The 21,750-nt window shown below is 44.7% G+C and overlaps 1 protein-coding gene across 5 annotated transcripts in view; it reads left to right on the plus strand.

Annotated features, from left to right (window-relative positions):
* tnrc18 (trinucleotide repeat containing 18) overlaps positions 1–21,750 on the plus strand; it is a 65,268-nt gene that overhangs the window by 25,441 nt on the left and 18,077 nt on the right. For 3 of the 5 annotated variants that reach the window (XM_017703170.2, XM_017703169.2, XM_037535434.1), the window contains 16 exons: positions 547–651; positions 1,495–3,204; positions 6,445–6,547; positions 8,086–8,288; positions 8,848–8,994; positions 9,417–9,604; positions 10,519–10,918; positions 11,662–12,642; positions 13,422–13,573; positions 14,110–14,243; positions 14,391–14,537; positions 14,626–14,806; positions 15,305–15,677; positions 15,982–16,242; positions 19,330–19,560; positions 21,083–21,471. In XM_017703170.2, the coding sequence (XP_017558659.1) occupies positions 547–651; positions 1,495–3,204; positions 6,445–6,547; positions 8,086–8,288; positions 8,848–8,994; positions 9,417–9,604; positions 10,519–10,918; positions 11,662–12,642; positions 13,422–13,573; positions 14,110–14,243; positions 14,391–14,537; positions 14,626–14,806; positions 15,305–15,677; positions 15,982–16,242; positions 19,330–19,560; positions 21,083–21,471 (5,705 nt within the window). The remainder of the gene's footprint in view (positions 1–546; positions 652–1,494; positions 3,205–6,444; positions 6,548–8,085; positions 8,289–8,847; positions 8,995–9,416; positions 9,605–10,518; positions 10,919–11,661; positions 12,643–13,421; positions 13,574–14,109; positions 14,244–14,390; positions 14,538–14,625; positions 14,807–15,304; positions 15,678–15,981; positions 16,243–19,329; positions 19,561–21,082; positions 21,472–21,750) is intronic. The other 2 variants (XM_017703171.2, XM_017703172.2) reach the window with 2 other exon arrangements.

The following is a 21,750-nucleotide window of genomic DNA, read 5'->3' on the forward strand; positions in this document are numbered from 1 at the left end:
TGAGGCCTGTTTTGTTCTTAGTGCCAGCAACGTTGTTGTGCCTCAGTAGAGTGCCGTTTAGAGCAGGGAAATGTTACGTCTCTCTCCAGATCCGTTTCACTGGCCTTCTTGTCTGGGATTTTTTTGTTCTTATTTACTCAATACAAGCTCCTGTGTCCTTGCTAAAGTCTTAATCTTAAAGTCTTGCCTGACCAGTTGTAAGACAAAAATATTTTTCTCCTGTTCTCAGTGTGCATAATTCTACTTTATGGTGCTACCAACATTGCTCTAGAGTTAAAGCAAGTTCATGAGAAGTCCATTGTTATCTTTTGAAAAGCAGAGAAAAAGGCTTTGAAACAGTAAGCAAGGATGGCAAAATGTTTTTGTTTGAGTACCAATCAAAATGTACTGTCGTTAAAGAAATGCTGCAATAGATGAAACCCACCCCTCTTCCTTCAGAAATATCCATATATGACGTGATAATTGACATAACCTCACGATGTTGGGCATGCTTTTTCTTTCTACCTTTCTTTCTTTCACCTTTTATTTTTCTCTTTCTCTTTTTAGGTTTTCCACATCTCCCCAGTGGTCTTTATCCCAGCCCCTACCTTCCTCTGGGTCACTTGGAGCACCCGCAGCTAGGTCAGCATGCACTCTTCGACTCCCAAAAAGGTCCGTCTGACACAGAAGTGGAGAAAAGCATTCTCTATCTTTAGATATTTAACATCCCCTGAAATTGCTTTTATTACTGTTCATAATGGTCTCAGCTAGAACAGCTTTAAGTCAGTCTATGTTTAAGTTTTAATAGGAGAAAGTATAATGTAGCAAGAAAGACCAGTTTACTGTGAATATAATGAAATTCATTATACATCATGTCATTTGCAAAATATCATTTTATGTAGTCTGAAATGACTTGGGCTGTACTGGATGTTAAAGTAATTTTGTTTCAGTGTTCAAATTTATTACACTAATATTATATTAGTGCACACTGTCATATACAATTGACAATCTTTTTCTGTGACATCACTGAGTGGAATTTATTTTTGCACTCATAGCCTGAAGTTACACAATGTTGTTTTGAGCCTAATATACTGAAGTAATAATAATAATAATTTATTATTATTATTATTATTATTATTATTATTATTATTATTATTATTATTATTATTATTATTATTATTATTATTATTATTATATATTTTTCCTCAAATAATCTTTATGACCCTGATCTGTTTAACTGTTCATATATTGTAAGTACTTTTTACTATATGAATCTCAAAGCTATCTCTTCCATTTTAGAAGAATTAAAAGGCCTGCATACTGCTGCCCCAATGCTCCTTAAGCTAAATGTGTCTGTACAACAATAAGGAGTAAAGCTGATTCTTGTATGGAGTTGTTCAGGCTAAATGAGGGACAGCTCATCTATTCATGCTCTTGCTATCGAGTTATGTCACATTACATCCCAACTCTGTGAGTTCAGATTTACTTATTCTATCTGTGCTCTTTTCTTTCCAGAGGGCTTTTACCTGGCAGGCTCGGTACACTCCCAGTCTGCCATGGTCCGAAGCTTGGCAGCGCACATGCCTGGCTCCCTCTCCAGAGAGAAGGAGGCCATGCCTCCCCACAAGAACTCCAAAGACTTGAGCCGGGAGCTGGGGAGGGACAAACAACCCTTCAAGGCCGACCCAGGCCACTCCGTCCAGCGCAGGGAGCGTGAGAAGGGGCGCGAGGAGCCACGGCCTCACAGTGTGGTAGACCTCACCCTGGATGTGAAGTCTGAGGATGAGCGGCGAACCGGCAGCTCAGAGCGGCCCATCAAGACAGCCGAGCACGCGTGGCCTTTCTTTCAGCAGCACTCTCCCACACCAGGCGCTGCAGACACTAAATCCAAACACCCACACCAGCCCTCCTCTTTTAGCAACTGCAGGAGTAGCAGCAACAGCGGAACACCGACCAGGTACCAGAATGTGGAGCAGGATAGAAAGGAGCGGGATGATGAACATGCCCAGCCGCCCTACGACAAGCAGAAAAGATGCGATTCAGGGGCCACTACACTCGGCACTTTGCATGTGTCTTACACCAGCGCCTCTTCCCTGCAGAGCAGCCCAGCCCAGCACCTCCCACCCAGGCTGGTGCCTTCCGGCACATACCCTCCCCCACACCACATGCCGCCAGGCCTGTACCAACTCTACTCGGCCGCCAAAGAGCCGCCAGCCAAGGAACATAGAGTGACCGCTCCCACTTACGTGCCTTCTGTTGAGGTTTACGACGAGCGGAAAGGACCCATCCAAATTGCCTCACAAGCTCGAGATAATAAGAGTGACAAGAGCAGAGACAGAATGCTGCTGCAAATGGGGGGTGAAAGAACACCTGGAGATCATGGACGCTCTTCTGTTAGGAGTGAATCTCCTCCTGCTCATGGTGATATCAAGAGAGACGTGGTACGGGAAGAGGGCTCTGTAATCAGGGCCAACAATTTAGCAGTAAAAAGGCCACCGCCCTCAGATGTGAGCACGAGCAAATCTGGCCACAGTCCAGATGCCAGGGAATTAGTCAGCAGCATGCCCAAACACATGATCAAAACAGGGTTGGAGGCGGAAGGCCGCAACCAAGAACGTGAAATTGTTCAAAGGTCCGGCCCCACGTTCTCTGGCCTAGACTCCACCGTTCTTCATTCAGCCGAGGCCAAGTGGAAGCCTTTTGAGTTAGGCAACTACGCCACCAACCACATGGCTGCTCTGGCAGCCCAGCACATCCACGGACCTAGGAGAGATGAGGAGGGCAAGCGCATGTACCTAGACCCAGTGGTTGCAGCCCGACCTGCGGGCAGCAGAAGCAGCCCAGAGTCCCATGGTGAGGTGTCTGCCATGCAGAGCCTCATAAAGTACAGTGGGAACTTTTCGAGCGAGGCAGGCTCTAGGCAGGTCACGGATAACAGCACTCCATTTGGTGGACTGGGCAACCTGAAGCCCGAGGCCAGTCAGCACTCGAGGTCCAAGGCTCAGCACCTGCCACCCCAGCAGCCTGGAAAGCAGCTAAAGAGAGAGCCCGAGAGGCCTGAGAGTGCCAAGTCTTTTGGCCGGGACGGAAACTCCTCTCAGGGGGAGGCTGAAGTTCGGCACCCCCCAGTGGGCATTGCAGTGGCTGTGGCTAGACAGAGGGACAGCAACAAGTCCAGCTCTGTATCGGACCGAGACAGACCTATTCTTGGGGGAGGCATGAAAGGTAAAACACTGTTTTGCTTTAATATTAAAGTAAAAAACAAAGTTGATTTTCAGTTACAGAACCAATGACTTGTGATGTATTTGGAGGGGAAAAAAGAACCCATAATGACCCATAATACTGATATAATGCACGTTGTCATTCCAGCAGATTGCGTGCAGTATGACTTCGGTTTCATTGTACTATGAAAGAATGAATTGCTTGTTGCACAAGAAGAATCTTTGAATGATAGTGGCCAGAGATTTCCTTGGAAACTGCATGGGGCGTAATGGATTAGTTGATCAATGTAATATTCATTAAGTTAATTAATTATAAAACAGTGTGTAGACATTGCTCATAGTACCCAATAACTGTTCTAATACCTGAAATGACTTGTGAAGACATTAGCCAAATGAGTTACCAAAGAGAGGAGAGAATGCAAAGCTAAACGTTAGCCAGCCTCTTATTTGAATTATCTGTTCCACCTTAAATGGAGCAGCAATAACATGTAACTGGAATGGAGCAGAAAATTTACGAAGGTGATTAACCAATGTTAGAAAATGTCCCCTCACTCATTTCCAGAGGAACCACACTTACAAAAATACAAGAGCAGATTGTTTACGTCTATAAAGATATCACACTTTAGTTTTTCTTTCTTTACTTACTTATCTAATGTCTTCTAAGAAAATGACTTGAGCAAGTTATCCCTTCATCAAGCTTTTATTGTCTTTAGAACCAACGGTGGGAATTACCGAAAAATGTAAAAGCTACCATTACTTTTCTAATTCTGTGCTGGAAATAATATTGTGCTCCAAAAACATTATGTATTGTATTTTGACCCAGTTGGAGAAGCAGCTTAGAAAATGGATGGATGGATGTATTGTATTTTGAAAGTTGTGTATTATTACAGTCCTAAGCTCGATGCATGCTTTAAAGTCTGAAATTTATTTGCAAAAATTAAGAAAGTACCCATCAACCTTGTCTGTCTTCATCTGGTGAGAGGCTGTTTGTTTGGCCATGCCTCAACAGCAAGGTCGTTTTGCCCTCCGTATGAAAGCAAAACATGCATGAGAGGCGGAGCTGACATGCTTTCAATGCCACTCACTAGAGGCTCCAGATCCTGGCCATGAGCTGCACTATCGCTTTGGCCCAAACTGCTTCCCGCTAGCAACACGGAGTGTGTTAAACCTTTCACTGACTAAGACACAGCCTGCCTGCCTGCATTAGAAATGTAATTTACAGAGCAGAACTAAAAGCTGTAAACAAGCACTGAGTTCTAATAAGACTAGGTTTGTTGCTAAGCAATAGAATCAGCCTAGGGAGAGGGAGAGAGTGAGGCATGGGGAAAGAGGGGCATTAATTTATGTCTTTCTGAGTGCAAAGGGAATGTAGTAATAACATTAGCCCTCTCGTGCAGCAGTGTTTGATTTTACACAATTTTATGTTAAAAAAAAAAAAAAAAACTGTTGCAAGAGAGCTTTCCTGAAGTGATCTGCAGTGTTTCTGATGCCAACGATGGCGTCTTGGTCAGGTTTTTGGTAACCTTGGAAACGGACTGAAACCTTTCCCCTGGGGCTTGACTGAGATCTCGCGTCCTGTCTAAGGTCGAGGAGCGTGGTGTCCTTTCTGCCAGTGTCTTTCAATTTCAGGAATGTTCAATACACTTGCATTGAATCGCTCTCGGGGATTCTGGCTACATTCATGGTGAAGTAAACGTGGGTCTACATCTTTATTTATTATTCTTTGGTATTTGGAGTGTAAACATGATTGAGAAATGTTTGACTTGTCCATCTTGGGCCCCATCCTCTGATCCCATCTGACATTTAAGAGCAAAGAGATAATGCTGTTACAGTGCTGATGTGGTTGCTTGATGGCTCTGAAGTTTTTGAAGTGAAGTTTTTATTCTGTGCGCGTTGTCTTGGTCTGTGTGAATTGGAAATCATAACGCATTTTCCTTTGGAAATATGACGTTCTGTCATATGATGTTCACTAATGTGGCATTTTTCTTCTGTAATATGACAGTCGGTTTACACGTGAAACATTATAACATTTATACCTTACTCATTTTGCACATGCAGACATTTCAGTCTGTGTTGTCTGCAGTTGACCATGCTTGTGGTTAAGCTGTGAAGGACTGTTTCTAATTATCAGTGAACTGTCAATAGTACCAGCATAAGTCATTGCTGCTGTGGCCTGACAGCTGATCTGTTTCTATTCCCTTCCCCTGTGTACTCTCTCCTGTCCTGTGCTTAAAGCTTGTATAGTTATTGCATATTGTGTAGAATTGTGTAGTGTATTGGTTTGCATGATATCAGAATCCTGTCTTGTCTGCAGATGATTGCATTAAAAATGATCAGACAAGTGCTTCAAACTGTTTCAAATATTTGATGGCGTATTTATTGGACAGACCGTTTATGTGACACTGGGCTACTGAGCTTTTTTTTTTTTTAAAACTATTTATTAACCTAAAGAAATAAAATGTATTTATATTGCTTTGGTGATGCAAGTAAATGTAGTTAGAAAATTGTGCATTTTTTAATAAATATTTATATATTGATTTGCTGTAGTTGTCTTTTGCACTGTTGCCTGCTGCTCATTTGTGTTAAATGTTTCCAGTAGAATACATTTTTGTGTCAAGCGTTGAGTGATTTAATAAGCAGCTATTTGTTTCTCGACATGTGTCCATCACAAGTTCCAAATATTCATTGAACTTTTATGGTTACCAAATGGATATTAGTGAGACTGTTTACCATTATATGCTCTAAAGTGTTGCAGGCTAAAAGGGAATTCTACCAATATTTCAAGTTGTCCTTTGGGTGCAGTTTTGCCTTACACTGCATGTAGCTCTCTGCCTTGAGTGTATTTTAAAGAAATATGTTTTAGACCGTACTCTAATCTCAGTAATATCATAAAACAATGCCTCTGGCATCAGGCGGCATATTCGTAACCATTTCATGTAATAACTTTCGTGATCTAGCTTTTAGAGGCATTGAACACTTCTGCCATCTGGTTCCCATCACTACCACTCTGCTCAGTAAGTTTCACTAGAACGAAGCATTACACATGAAACCACTCTGAATTAAATTTTGAAAAGTCAGTGACTCTCTTTAAAATGCAAGAGTCTTTATATAGCACAAGAGGGTGCCCAGACCTGTGCCGTCATGGTCAATAATGCCTTGGTCACAAAACCAGAAGGACCTCATGGCAGAGCTTGAAGATTGATCATTCTGTCCTCTATTCTGATTGGCTGCTTTTGTCCCACAGGCCCAGGCCATGAGGAAGAGGAGCAAGGAGATGAGAGAGCACGTCACCGCAATGACCGCCTTCTATCTGGACGCCTAGAGCGCGAGCAGGAGAAAGTGTTGAGGTGAAATCTTGACTGCTGATGTAGAGCTCTTCTAAAAGCCTGACGGGGAAAGACCTGCCTGTCTGGGCTTATTGCTACTAACATTTGGCGGCATCACATAGCTCATGCTCTTGTAGAGGACTCCAGAACTTTCCCTCCCCTGTTTTATATTTATGAATTCTGCCATTTTTATTCCATAACTCTTTTCTTGGGGGAGCTTCTGCAAACTCGTTTCATGTTTCACAGACCATAAATTTTATAGTGTGATGAAAGATGCTATGTTGCTCTGAAGGAGACTACGGGGGTTAAAATCACATTGGCCTCTGGTCATTTTTGTGGGAAGCCAGACATGAAGAGCAGAGGGAAATGTAATAGTAAAGAAACATTAAGCTATTTGGAGTTGGAAAAGGCATGTTCAGTGTTTGTACGTTGAATGTCTGCTTCTGTCATAGAAGTTGGAGTTCAGAATGTCAGCCTTTTGTGCCATTTACTATTATATTCTCTCTGCTCTTCTTGATTCTGTTGACTGATGTATTCTCCTCTATTCAGTTTATGTGAATCATATATTGCCATCTATGCTTTCTGATAAGTAAGCCATGTCTTAAAGCTTGTAGATTTAGATTCTCTTTTGGCTCTTGACAGTGAGAAGGAGTAGAAAGTGCTCAAAGAGCATGTGGATGGCATTGAAGGCCATGCAGTTAAGTGGGAGCTACTGATTAGGGCTGCAAAAGGAAAGGATGTTTCCTTTGAAGGTTACTCATTAAAGTTACTTAAACTAGTGACAGGTGAATGTGCTTTTTGGATCCTGCAAGATCTGCACCTCAGAGATTGGTGCTAAGGCTTTGCTTAGGCTGGTTAGAAGCCAGAGTGAGGCGGATATGCCAAAAAAGACATTTTCTTTCTCAAGAAAGCTGATACAATCTTTCGAGAATGCCAGGATAGACTAGAGTTAGTTAATTAAAAAACATCTCATTATTGAAATGTTTGAGTTTTATTGCAAAGGTCTGTGAACACATCTGCTCAGTCCTGCAGCTTTGATTCTCTTCACAGGCTTAAGATGGCTTTTTTTTTCTTATTATTAGTGTCTCTCTCAGCATGAGATTCTTTAAAGAGTAGATGGATTTAGGGGTACTTTCCATCTCTTCTGAGTCTATTTTCAAAGTGTTGCAGTCATTTAGAGTGGCAGAAAATGCCAGCCTTTTCCACAGTGGAAATTGGTGCTTATAAAAACATCCAGCTTTCTCAGCAGGATGCTGCTCTCAGCGTTGCACTTTACATTTAATTCAGGAACAGTCACAGACTGCTGAGGCATGATGAGATGTCTATATTTTATAGCTCTGACCAGTCTGAATGTGTTAAAGGGCTGCCTGAACGGTTTACAGCTGTGGTCACCTGAGAAGTCAGCAATAAACTTGTGTAACGATTTGATTCGGTTTGAGATTTGCGTTTGATTTTCTTTTAGTTTTTACACAAAAACAAGCCATTTGACTGATCTGATTTAAACATGTTCTCCTAGAGCTTAAACCTATATATACTTCTTTTTGGTTTCTAATTTCCAGAGAGAGTAAGGAGTTAGCAGATTATCAGTTGCATCCTCCCATGGTATCTGCAAGTGGACTGAACCCAAACCTGATGGTGACTGGTGGGCCTGCCCTAGCTGGGGCAGGCCGTTGGCCTGCTGACCCCACCTCTCATCTGGCCTCCCACCCTTGGCTACCCCGCACTGGAGCCTCCTCTATGTGGCTGCCTGGTTCTCCATACGGTACCTGCTAAACTTTTACATTACATAAGTTGTAAGAATAAGTGTTTGAAGTACGTATCTGTGTGGAGTAGCATCTCTTGTAATTTTAAGGGTATGGGAAAGTGTAAGTTCTGAGTGCTGAATTCATTCATCTTTTGGTCTTTGTTGACCTGCCAAGCGGTGCTGGTGTTTTTTTGTCTGGGGCTCAGGGTTGAGACATTCTTAGAAAGACACCCAGGCCCTGCAGGCCCTGTAACCTTCCAAAAATAACAGCAAACAGCGCAGCTTTATCACAGCTCAGAGACGTTAAAATTCCTGTCTAGAATTTACTGGAAAAGCACCAGCATCTCTTAAGAAAATGACAGCAATTAAAGTGCTGAAACTGCTGGCAGCAGTGGAGGGTGGTCTGTGCTGAAAGCTCTGAGGTGACGTTACAGTAAGTATAGTGGCTCTCTGGAGGATTAGGTCCAGAGCATGCATGAAACCACCGGTGAGCCAGCACAAATGGACCATCAACTTGAGCCTCTGAGGAGCTCAACCTCTCTAACCCAGCTGTCTCTCCCCTCTGTGCAACATGCAGGTCTGGGGCCCCCTTCTCTCCACCAAGCCCTGCCTCCAGGCTACCCTCCCACATTGCCTGGCTCAATCCCCCCACCCTACCAGTTTGCCCGGGACCCCCAGACAGGACAGCTGGTTGTCATTCCCACTGAGCACCTTCCACACTACAGTAGGTCTTCTCCTTTCTTTTCTCTTGCTTTTATTTATAGGTACATAGATGGATAGATACTGAATACTTGACACAGTGTGGGACAGCAAAAGGATGTATGGATAGTAAAAATCATAAATTCATTCTTACAATGACCAGAGAATTCTATAGGTTACCCATAATAATATACACCAAGTAGGACAAGTTTAATTACTTGTATTCAGAAAACATGGTGTTTTAGTTATTTAGAACCTGTAGCACCTCCCAGGAATTAAAAGGTGAGACGTCTGACATGTTTGTATGCGGCATCCTTGTTATTCTTTCTGAACGTGCTGTGCGGGCATTTATGCCCATATCACAGAGTATTATGTATCCCCTTGTCAGGAGCACAGTCTTTGTCACATATTGGGCATGTGCAGCACTAATGTCTCCTCCTCTTGCAGCAGCAGAGATGTTGGAGCGCGGCCCCCCACTGTGGTCGGCAGTGTACCCATCAGCAGGCAGCAGTCTGCAGCACGCCCACCAGCTGCAGCTTCTCTCCCACCAACAGCTCATGCGGCAACAGGAACTCTATATGATCCAGCAGCAGGCCGCACAGGTCATGGAGCTGCAGAGGAACGCACAGTTTGTGGTAAGGGAAAACAACTCCTTATTCTGGGGGTGTGGCTACAGCATCAGGGTCAATGTTCCTCTAATCACTACCATTCCACATAATTTGCAGGAACAGTTCTGCAAAAAAAATCTGATTTAATCAACCACTGCATGTTTAGTGTCCAAGGTTTTGCACTGGAGCAAGCATGAGCTGATACTCCAACCATTAGCATTGTTTAAACCGCAAGCCTAAATGATGCTATTGGCTGTGACTTAAACTGAAGGCAGCAGTCCTGATGCTTTGCTTTGCTACCTGTGCTGTCTTATAAGCTTATATCTTAGAAGGCAGTGTTGTAATGAAGGTCCCTGCAACTAAATTACACCTGAGACATACTTTGAAGGCAGCGATGCGTCACAAAATGCTAGTGTTTTCTGCTATTTTTTCGGACACGACTGGGTGCCTTCCTGCCTCAGAATACTGTTTGAGTAGGCAGCGTTTATTATGCTTCAGACACAGCCATTAAGTGATCTCAAACCGACTGGCTTATGCTGTTTCTGATGCATGCTATTACATAAAAAAATGATTAAATTATAGCCATAATTCAGGCTCCAAGAAAGGTGCAATTGTTGTTTTTAAATCTGCAATAGACTTTTGTCCATTACAGCATGTCAGCCATATACAGTGTCAGAAAATATGTGAGTCTATCTGAAATTACTTAACAACTATATTCAGTTTTAGACAAGAGTGTAATTTGGGCATGCAGGTTTAGGTTACTGGCTTTACTTGCTGGCTTCATTGACTTTTTGGCTTAAGTGCAAAACTAAAGAAGCAAACGTTGGGAACTAAACATGTCTTGACTGGTCCACTATGTTTGGGGTAAATTAGCTTAGGTTGTGCGAATATTTTTTGTAGAAGTAGTTTCCTGACTGTCCTCTCCTGTCCTGTTTCTGCAGGAGAGACTTAAAGAACAGCGGGCAGACCTGGAGGACAAAACAGAAAAGCGAGGCGGAGAGGGGACCAAAGCTCCAGTCCTGCATGTTCGCAAGCCGCCAACACGCTCCCCGACTCCCTCTACTTCTTACAGGAAGGCACTTACACCTCTGCCAGTCACACCGCTGCCCTCTCCTGTTACTACCCTGAAGTCAGAGGACAGGTCTAAAGGGGAGAGCACCTTACCCCAGCAGTCCTACTCCCACCCATCTACCCCTGCCCCACACCCTGTCAGTCCTGCCTCTGCTTCACCCCCTCCACCGTCCCCTATCCACCCCAAACAGGAGACTGTGGAGGTGCCTGAAAAAGAGATGCTTGACCTGCAGAAACGGTCGCCTGCTTCCTTCCCATCTATGTATTCTGGTAAGCAGATAACGTTTTGTAATGTGCTCTATAATTAAACTGGTTTGCATACATGGTTATAAACTTTCATCAGTTCTATGATTTTTTTTTTTTTTTTTCCCTCAATGTGGTGTAATGGAAGTTTTTTTTTTAGCATACCTTGTGATAAGCTCTTGCCTTTTAATATGAAAGATGAAGGCTGTGGTCCATCAAGCTCAACTTTCTTTTGTCCTGTTTTTGCCTCTGTTTCTGGGCGTGGACTAGGAATCCACACAGGACGGCAATCAAAGCCATAGTGCCATTCTTCATGTCAGTATGTGCAGCCTACAGGAGCCTTAATGAGTAGGCTGTAAATATCCCCACATATGGGATTACCAGCTGCCACTCCAATCAGATGGAGACCTCTTACCCATAGCAGCACTTTTGTGCCTGTTTCCCCTGACGTTCTCCCTTTTAAAAATTCTTGGTGCGTGGAATGAATAGATATTTATGCTCTCTCTGAACGTGCGAGTATGCATGAGCATTTTGGAGTGTGTGTGTGTGTGTGTGTGTGTGTGTGTGTGTGTATATAAGGGCTTTTGGGATGCTTGTACTGGGGCCATTTGGCTCATGAAAGTTTCATAAAGCCCCCATGCTGTAGAGTGTGTGGGGTGATTAATCATTTTGTCACTCTGTCGTGGAGGAACTAACCCCCTCTGCTCTTTGCATAAGCACTCCAAGCCACTCAGACCTCTCCTTTTTTTCCTCCTTTTCTTTTTTGGCAGAAATTCCTCCTGGCTACCCGTACCAATCAATAACGGCGCCATTCGGCAGCCATTACTCCTACCTCCTCCAGCCGGCTGCGGCTGCTGCAGCTGATGCAGACGGCCTCGCTCCAGCTGTGCCGTTGCAGACCGAGGGTTCTGAGCGCTTGGCCGGGCCGGCTGATGTCAAGCCTAGGCATTTGTGTTCTCCAGCACCGGCAGATGCTCTGCAGGCATCCAGGGAGCCTGAATCGATGGAGGACAGCAGTATGCCATTGAAAGAAGAGCCATGCCTGGAGGAAAGCAAGGAATGTGTGGTCCAGGATGGCTGTGGGCAGCCTCTTCATGCTGTTGCTCCTGTCCCAAGCCAAGACTCTAATATTCCACCTGAAGCAGAGACCTGTTCCAGAGCTGTTGCTTCACCCGTTCCACCAGAGGAGAACGAAGAAGACCAAGACAACAAAGTGGCTCTCTCCTCCTCAGGCTGCCCTGGGCTGTACCAAATATCAGGACGGGACTCTGACAGAGGCCCAGCACTGGAAACTGCTGAGAGTTCCATCACCCTTCCAGAGCCAGCCTGCACACCATCCTCAAATTACACAGACCCTTGCCCTATAGACTGTGACACTGGTCCCTCAAATTCACCATCCGTTCACACAAACGGGCTCACCTCAGTGCATGACCTCAAAGAACCCAACTCCGACACTCCCGAAGTCCTGGAACAATCATGTGACAATCTGCCCCTCCCTCACGGCCACCAGCCTTCCCCTGCATCACTAGGCATGCTATCAGAGGATCCTATGGCAGGCATGCTCGCTCTGGTCACAGCAAGTGAGCTCCCCCGGGCGGGAGCCATCACCTCCCTGACGGAGCCGCTGTCTTCTGGAACAGCGTGCTTTGCAGACATCAGCCTCCTCGAGTCCAGTGCAGCCGAGGGCATGGCCCTCCTCAGCCAGATGGCTGAGCTGGAGATACAAAGGCAGCAGAGGGACATCTCGCAGGGTAAGGCTCTGCTCCAAAACAACTTGAAACATGACTAATATGAAGCAAATAGTCTGTGATTTAGCTCATTCTGGCCACACGCATCTGTGGGAAGGGAGCAGGAAGAAGGGTGGGGGGTGAGTGGTTGGGGTAATGCATAGATTTGTTCACCCTGGAATTGGAAAGTAAAATGTGTGGTGCACAGCAAGAATGCTTTCAGCTCCAGTGAACGAGCACAGCTCTTGCTGCAGAAATGAGGATTGTGCCAATGACTCTCTCCTTTTATCTGACACACTAATGCATCATACTTCTTTTAAGTTGAGTGATACTTTTTTTTTTTTTTAATCCCACAAATGGGGAAATTCCACCTCTGCATTTAACCCACCCATGAAGTGAAACACCACACACACACTAGTGAATACACACACACTAGGGGGCAGTGAGCACACTTGCCCGGAGCGGTGGGCAGCCCTATCCACATCGCCCAGGGAGCAATTGGGGGTTAGGTGTCATGCTCCTCAGTCATGGACTGCCGGCACTGGGAATTGAACCGGCAACCTTCCGGTCACAGGGCCAGTTCCAGCCCACGACTACCCCAATATTTTAGAGTAAATAAGTAGATTAAAAGAGAAATAAAGGTGCAACAAGCTCATTGTGCCACCTTCCACATAACACTCAAGATCCATTTGAGTATCTTGAAAATACCCATATTTTCGGGATGTATTACCATAGGTTGCCCTGCAGTGGGGTATGGAACTCTATGTAATGAATGTTTGTATTGATTGTATGTGTGTGTGCAGGCGTAATGCACTATGGATTAGAGAGTCTCCTGGAGGCTGGCAGACAAGTGCTCCTGGAAGCCATCGAGTGCCTCCCTCAAGTCAGCATCCGCCTCCCCAGAGAGCTTGACCCCAACAAGAAATACAGCTGGAGACAGAAGAAGGATGAACCTGTATGCATTCATTTCTCCTCAATCTTTCCCTCAGGCTGCTCAAGCTTTTTTTCATGTGCCGGGGCTGGGGGTCATTGTTGCCTTAAAGGCAGTGTTCTCAGGGAATGGCGTTTCACAGGAATAACTTGTTTTGTTTTGTGTATATGTATTTTAAGGTTGTTAAGAAGATTTTGTAAGATGAATATGTAGTCTTAGTTTTGAAGCACAGGGAAGGCAATGAACCACTTCACTGAGTTATGTAATAAGGATAATGTTTATATGAAAATTACTCATATCCAGCTTGTGCAAAGATGTGGGTGGTGTATTGGTAACACTCCAGTGATTTCAAACTGTGAGAGGAATTTGTTGCAAGCTCTGTCTCCCGTTGGGCACCTTGAGAGTGAGGAGAGTGAGACCTTATTTAGTCCGGATGAATGGTTGCTGTTATCAAGGGATAACGGAGACAGAGTGGGATAAAGTAAAGTGTCTGTGTGTGTGTCAGAGTTTGGATCAGAAGTACAGCCATGGGCAGTAATGTAGTTTCCTCTCACTCTTAGATGTTCTCCAAATCCTCTCTGGAGGGGATGGATGCCATGGAGGTGGACTACCGCGTAAGACTGGCTGAGCTGCAGCGCCGGTACAAAGACAAGCAGAGAGAGCTGATCAGACTGCAGAGACGGAGAGACAAAGTGTGAGTTGCACACCTTCACCCCTGTTTGTGTGTCAGCTTGTGTCCATTTTTCCATGATGATTGATGATTTGACTATTAAACAATATTTTAAAACGAATAATGTGAGTATGGACATATAATTTCTCAGTTTCATTATTGTGGTTTTAGCGAGAAGCAACAACTGCAGCAACAATTCCATCATGAAGACAGGAACAGGAACCTGTCCAGGAGAGGCCCAGGCAGACCCCGAAAGCGCAAGCATGGGCTCTGCACTTTGTCTCCGACCTTAGGGAAGCTGGACGGCAAGTGTGGAAAGTAAGTGTGCGTGGGCCCGAGCCCAAACAGAGCCCAGCTGTGCTGCAAAACTCTGATTCCAAAGCTGAGCGATATGCTGTTGTTGCAGGCTGCCCAGGAGTGCACTGTACTCTGAGGACTCTGAGAGCGGAGAAGTACTGAGGAAGCGCTTCCGCACATCCAACCGGGAGGAGGAGGAAGACGAAGAGGTGGATGTTGCCACACCGAAGTTGAAGAGGAGAAGCAAGAGCTGGAATGACCAGGAGGCGTCTTCCAGCTGCTCTCACGAGGTGTGTCCTCACAGAGTGACTTCCCATTCGGGGATGAGCATTTGAACCGTGTTTTCTATTTGATTGCTTAAATCTACAATATTTTATAATATATATATTCATTTTTATTACAGTTTTGAATTTGAGAAATGAAAAAAGAAAGTTGAACATTTTAGGTTTATTATGAAGATTTAGTAAGCCCAGCTTGAATAAGTCATTAATTGAATAACGTTGGCAGGTTTTTTTTTCTTCTTAATGTTCAGGCATGCGAGTTTCTCACCTTACATTGTACAACTATTTGTTAAAAAATTTTATAGGTTGCATTTAGATGATTTTACATGAGGCACAGTACCAGCTGTTTGTGCCCTGGCATTCTTTGAGGTTATACATCACACATCCGGTGTATTAAACTATGTGTTCAAACTGTATTTAAATATGGCAAGAAAACAGTCGATAAATGATATCTCTTGTAATATTACCAGGTGTACATTTCTAACCGCAGAACTGTGCTTTTTACAGGTGCCTAAAGCGGGTAGTAAAAAGAGCAGAGTGAGCGAACAGGAGCAGCTGGCTTCGAAGCTCGACAAGGCCTTGTCCCTCACAAAGTTGGGTAAACTTAACAAGGTCTCATGTAAGTTTGTGGAGGGCTCCTCAGGGAAGTCCAGGGCTACCTCTGGGAGCAGGTTCCCTGTGCTCCCAGATATAGACATGAGAAACAAGATGGGAAAGTCCAGCCTGTCCAAAGATCTTGGTCTCTTTCACAAGTCCTCTAAAGGAGGTAAAAGTAAAATGGCTACCAAGTCAAAGACTTCTGACCCATGCCTTAAGGGGAAAGGCCAGCGGAAATCTCCCTACTCTCCCATGAGGTCAGAGATCAGCAGCTACTCTAACAGTAAGTTGAATGCATCGTGTTTGGTTTAGTAGTATATTTAGCCATGGTATTTCTGTTATTGCTGTAGTTTGTTGATAGTAGAAAGACATATTGGCTTTGATGAGCTCTGTTTATTTGCATGAGTTGTTGATGCGGATAAGGCTTTTGCGGGAACGTTGTGCCAAGTGTTAATACTGAGACTGTGTTGTTAGTCTGGTGGATCTGCCTTTGTTGTGTTTTTAATCTGCACTGAAATTCATTACAGTTTGAGCACTGCCTCAGAATTGCCACCATAAATCCTAAGCTCTGTGTAATTGTAATGCAGACACTGATTCTGAAGAGGAGGATTCCATAAAGGAGGGCTGGCCACCTCGTTCCATTCTGGGCAGACCTGGGTCCTGTGTGCAGATACCAAGCTTATGCAGCACTCCATCCAAGAAGAAAAGCGCATCATCCAAGAGAGTCTCTCTATCATCCTCATCTTCAATCAAGACGAAACAGGCGGCGAAAGAGAGGAAACAGAAGCACTTTGCTTTATTACTGCAAGAGGCAGGAGTCAGCTCCTCCGAGGACTCATTTGACCAAGGTTACTAAATAAACCTTCACTATGCACACAGTTGCTTTCAGGCCCCCAGAGCCTCTCTTTGCCATGGCTATTGATTGCATTATTCTGAGAAGCCATAATCATATAGTTATGGTGTATTTCTACCTCACCTCTTGTATTCTTGTATATAATATTATTGACTCTTTTTTAGAGTCCTTTTTATTCTTTTATATTTTTTTTTTCTTTTTCCCTTCCAGTTTGTCTCTCCATTTGAGGCATATATGTAGCATTGTACATTAAAACTTGTGTGGTTGTGTGGAAACTGTTTCTTAATTGTATTGCAGTTTGGTACCCAAGCTTTATTAAACATGCTGATTTTAATTTTCACTGAATGTCTCTCTCGCTACGTCTCCTGCTAGAATATTAGATTGCAATACTCTACACATTCCTCATTTCCTGTTATTCAAATATCCCTTTTCACAAGCATTACTCAAACTGTAGAACTCTCTGAAGAGACTGAAGATTGCAGAGAGGAGTGTGTCTAGGCAAATATTTTTGCTTCATCAAAAGTGTGCTCACTTTATTTATACTTATTTATATCCACATATCAAAAGTGCCTTGCTGAAATCTTGAGGACAGCTGTTTAGTGCATGTCCTTTTTTACATTCATTGCCAAACGTGAGGTAAATATTTTTGCATTTTCAAAGTGAAAAGGCAGTTTATAGACAGTCATGCCTGTCTGTTGTTGATGATCTGGGATATTTGGAAAATGGGGAGCTTTCTGTTTAACGAAAAGAAAAGAAATGAATAACCTAGCTTCTGTAGACTGCTGGCTCTCTCCCTGCAGCTGCTTGGCCATCCCTCCACCTCTGACCCCTTCTCCTACCCATGACACTTTTGAATGTTTTTCGGTCTGTGCATTTGCTTGTCCTGCTGCGACAAAAAAAGAAGCCAAGCGCTTGGCTCGGAGTAGGGCAGCCAGCTGTGCAACGTGAGGTCACTATCCATGTCACCTGAGCCATGGGCAATGTTCTGTAAGTAGGCCACCACCCTCTCTTGCTGTGACTTTTCGATTAATCATTTCTACGAAATTTGTGCTTATGTTGTGTTGCAGTACAAAAAAAAAAACTGAATGAGGTATCTTATAATATGTTCTCACAAATTCACTTGTGCCCAGAAGCCATGGTTATGCCTTTAGTAGGTTTGGATCAGGGGTCACCGGCCTTATCCAAAAGGGGCTGAAGTGCCCTGCAGGTTTTCCTTCCAGCCAAGCAGGAGCACGCCTCCTTTGACAAATCAATTTGAAGACTGGGACCAATTGATTTAAAGAGTGGAATTAGGTGTGCTTCTGCTGGATTGTAATGAAAACCTGTCACCCGCCAGCCATCTGCAGATAAGATTGGTGACTCTTGGTTTAGATGGTATATGGAATGTTTAGCCTTTAGTTTTGTTTTCTTTTTAATAAATGCAGGTCTTTTTAGTCTATGGGTTCACAGCTCTCTTGTTCATTTTTAGTTTGCCACCCCTAAATGCATAACGGGGATACTCCTGCTACACAACTGGAACAAGAAACCTCTTGCCATCTGGTGGAAAACGGCAGATGTTGTAAGAAGACCTGATGGCAATAGGTTTAAGATGGCATTCAGATAATGTGCGGTCAGTTACACAGTGACTGTTTACAGAAATTTTAAACTGTGAAATATTGTACTGCCTGTGTGAGCTAGGTTCTGGAGGCCAGGCTGTGGCTGTGTATTATCTCTCTCTCTCTGCCTCTGTAGAGTCCATTCAATTTCACTGCTTTGGCTGTCAGCTTCCTTATCTGCTGTGTAGTGCAGATCTCAACAGATAGTGGCGGGAAAGTCAGGGGTAGGACAGGGAAGGATATAACCATGGCTTAAGAGGCGAAGGGCCCAAACTCCTCTCTGTCCCTGAATGAGTGCGACTCAGAGCAGCCACAGAGCCCCAGGAGCCATGGAGGTCTGTCCTCACAGAGCCTGCTTTGTGTGCCTCGCTTGCTTCTACCTGTGCTCATCCTCTGCTTGCCGTTACTTGCGTGTGCCACTTGCTTAAGACGCTTAACACCGTTGTCAGAAACGTGTGGTGTCTTTCTAACCGTTTGTGTCCTTTTTTTTTTCTTTTTATTTTGCACAGCGTAACGAGCCAGAGGTCCTTGTCTGCTTTGAAACTCCATGCGCTTCTTCCCCTCATATGTTAACCGGCTCATTCCTCCTGTCAGCAAACCTAACCACTCTGGAACATTCTGTGCGTCTTGTGTCCTCCTCTGTCTTCTAATGTGTCCGTCACCCTTCCGTGAAAGTGAGATGGGGGGTGTCGGTTAAAGCGGGTACCTACTGTCTTACATTTAGTCCTTGAGAATTTTTCTCCCCCTTTATCAGTTTAGACAAGCTCCACCGAGCAGGGCCGTTAATAATTGATGACTTTCTTAGTCAGTGTTTTTTTTTTTTTTTTTTTTTCTGCCTGTAACCCGCGTCCAGCTTTCTGCAGTGCTCGTGGGTTATTCCTGTTTCCATTTTCCAGCCATAGAGCCCATTCAGCAAAACGCCATTCAGCTCTTACTTAGTCCAGTTTTTTTTCCTCTCCACATAATCTTTACATTTCCCTTCGTTTCTGAAAGCCAGCGGCCGCGCTGAGTGAAGTCCTGCCCTGCAGCTGCCTCCGATGTGAAAGCTGTCTTTCGCGAGATGCTGCCCACCCAGCCTAGTCGCTCACTCCCGCATGAAGCCTAGCTTTGCCCCCCTCCACCCTCCTCCCCCCGTACACGAGTAATCTTGTGTAGTAGTGGGCGGGCGGTTGTGTTTGCTCAGGAGCGTTTGTATCCGAGGAGAGCCAGTTGCGGTGTTAAGTCCTGGGAAGTCCTCTGTGTGGCAGAGACAGAATGATGGATGAATAGCCGTGATTTGGTATTCACAGCCATGCGCGTCTTCCAGATGGTTTTCACAGCCAGAGGAAGATGCGGCGAAAGTCCACGTGTTGCGCCGTGTTTCTAACTGAATGCGCACAATCGCCGCGCGAGTTCCGTCTGAGGGACTCTTCAGGTCCAGTGCAGCCCATTTCAACACGCTTCAGATGTTTTGACAAACGTATTTAACGCCTCTCCTTTCACCGTAGAGTACTTCACGGAGAGGGACGGTTACGAGGATGAGGATGATGAAGAGGAGTACGAGCTCGATGAGAGCGACGGGCTGTGCTCCTCTTCGCTGGAGGAGAGCGGTTTGGGCCTGCTGGCTCGCTTTGCCGCCAGTGCCATCCCCAGCCCCATCACCTCCAGCCCCCTGTCCCTCGTTCAGCTGGAGGCCAAACAGAAAGCCAAGAAGAAGGAGGAGAGACAGAGCCTGCTAGGTGAGTGAAAGCTGCCCCTGCGCACGGCTCTGTGGTCTTTTTCTAGCGCCTTTCATATATCTGTAATCTCTCGAACGCGAGATCAACAGTATTTCTAAGCCCATGGGACATGAATACCTTGGTGACTGGGCGATGCACTGTTATTGCCTCTCTTTGTGTGTGTGGTAAAATTGAAAAGGTGCCGGCAGATGAAAACACATTGTGCTTGGAGCAGTCACTCAGTAGGGGTGTTATTGAATATAGACACACATCAGTTTGGTGCCACCTGGATACTGGAGCGCCATTATCCTTTCAGGGAGAGTGTGTGTGTGTGTGTGTGTGTGTGTGTGAGTGAGTGTGAGTGGGCCTTTCTTTCCCTTGCTCATCATGTGACACTGACTGGGCTTTGCTTTGATGAAGTGTTGCTGTGGATCTGTGATGATGAGAGGACACCCTGAGGGGCTCGTGGCAGGCCTTCCAGCAGACAGCCCCGGCCCCTCTCATTAACACCCCCTCCAGCCCCCAATCTAGAGTGGCCCAGCAGCGTTAGTGCTTGATATTCTTCTCAGCATCTGGATCCACTTGGCTCCCTCCAGCACATATCTTAGGTTACACTTTAAAGCTGCAACAGTTGCTTGATGAAGTTCACACATCAATTAAAAAGATATCTTATAAACTCACTGTTTGCTTTAATTGCTCTACAACTATCCTGTTACACAGGCAGACAAATTGCTATACACTACATTAAGCATTGGGAGCAATATGGCTTCTTTTGATTTGCTGCACTTTAATGTTGTAGAAAGCAACACATTATGGTGACTTTTCTCTGTATCAAAGTATCGTAATGTATTACAGTAAAAGTTTATGTAATTGCATTACAGTTACTGACTTGATACAGACTTTGTTACTTCTGTTACTCACATGTCTTTAAGAGAACAATATTAATTGTGTGGAATGTATTTGAAGCAGTCATATGCGAAAGGTTGGGCTACTCTGGTGAAAGTACATATTTTACTTCAGAAAAAGCAATTAAATAAGTTAACACGTCCTCTGTAGAGAACCTATAAGTCTTTTGTGTTTATTGTAGAAGTCGGGATTGGTGAACCTTTAAATGATGGTGTTTTCCCTTGTATTTTCCAGCTGGTACAGATGTATATGGGTTTTATAGTAACATAGATGTGAAGATTTGCCTTTTCTGTAAGGTAATAAGTAATTCACCAGTACAATTTGAGAGAATTTTAATGAATTACTTTTTTGAGTAACTACCCCAACACTGCTATTCAGGCAGACAGGTCTTTGAATGATGGTGTCAGCCAAAGTAGATGAACTGAATAAGGAATAATAGTTATATTAGCGCCTGTTGGCTATTGATCGATTAATTAACTAAGAGATTGGTGAATGTCGCCTACATGTGGGATAATTAAGTCACTTCTTGCACTTAGATGAATTATGTCTAACTCTAGCGCATGCATGTAAATTCGTGTCTCTATAGACTTAGGATGTTTTAACCATTTAATACTGACTTTTTTTCTTTTTCTTCAAGGCACAGAGTTTGAGTTCACTGACTCAGAGACTGACATCAAGATCCGTAAGTTTCCATCTCTTCTGCACGGCAAGAGGTCCACTCCAGAGCTTCCTCTGCTACCCCCAGCCAGCGTGCTGCGCGAAGATTCCAGTCCTAGCAAGCGTGGCCGTAAACCCAAGAAGCCCAAGCCTCCACCTGAGCTCAACTTGGACTTCCCGGCTGATGGCAGTGACGAAGATCGCTGGACCCGCCGCAGGAGTGAGCGCATCTTTCTCCATGATGCAGCCCAGGCTAACCCCATCTCCCCCTCAAAACCAACTGCAGCCAAAGTGGCCCGTGGTTCCAAAACCTCTCCGCAAGGCTCCAAGGAGTTGCCTAAGGCCAAGGACCCGAAAGCACTGGGAAAGGTGGGTGCTGCTTTATTAATGTATTGAAAGCCCTCCCTGCCAGCTTGCAATGCTGCATGGCAGCAGGTGTCCTGCTGCATTTGTAGGACAAGAAAAACCTCCTGCTGTGAATGTCATGTTGTTGGAAGCGAAAGGATGACTGTAGCTTGCCAGGCTACAATTACCAGCCATCGCTGTCCCTCCCTCCACATCCTCCCTCAGCCTTTTTATAGTGCTGTGAACAGGGTGGCCTGTTAATGTTTATTGCCCCCATCCATTGCTGTGTGATGGGCTGCAATG

This window comes from Pygocentrus nattereri, chromosome 27 (assembly GCF_015220715.1).
Source record: "Pygocentrus nattereri isolate fPygNat1 chromosome 27, fPygNat1.pri, whole genome shotgun sequence".
In the NCBI taxonomy this organism is placed as follows: domain Eukaryota; kingdom Metazoa; phylum Chordata; class Actinopteri; order Characiformes; family Serrasalmidae; genus Pygocentrus; species Pygocentrus nattereri.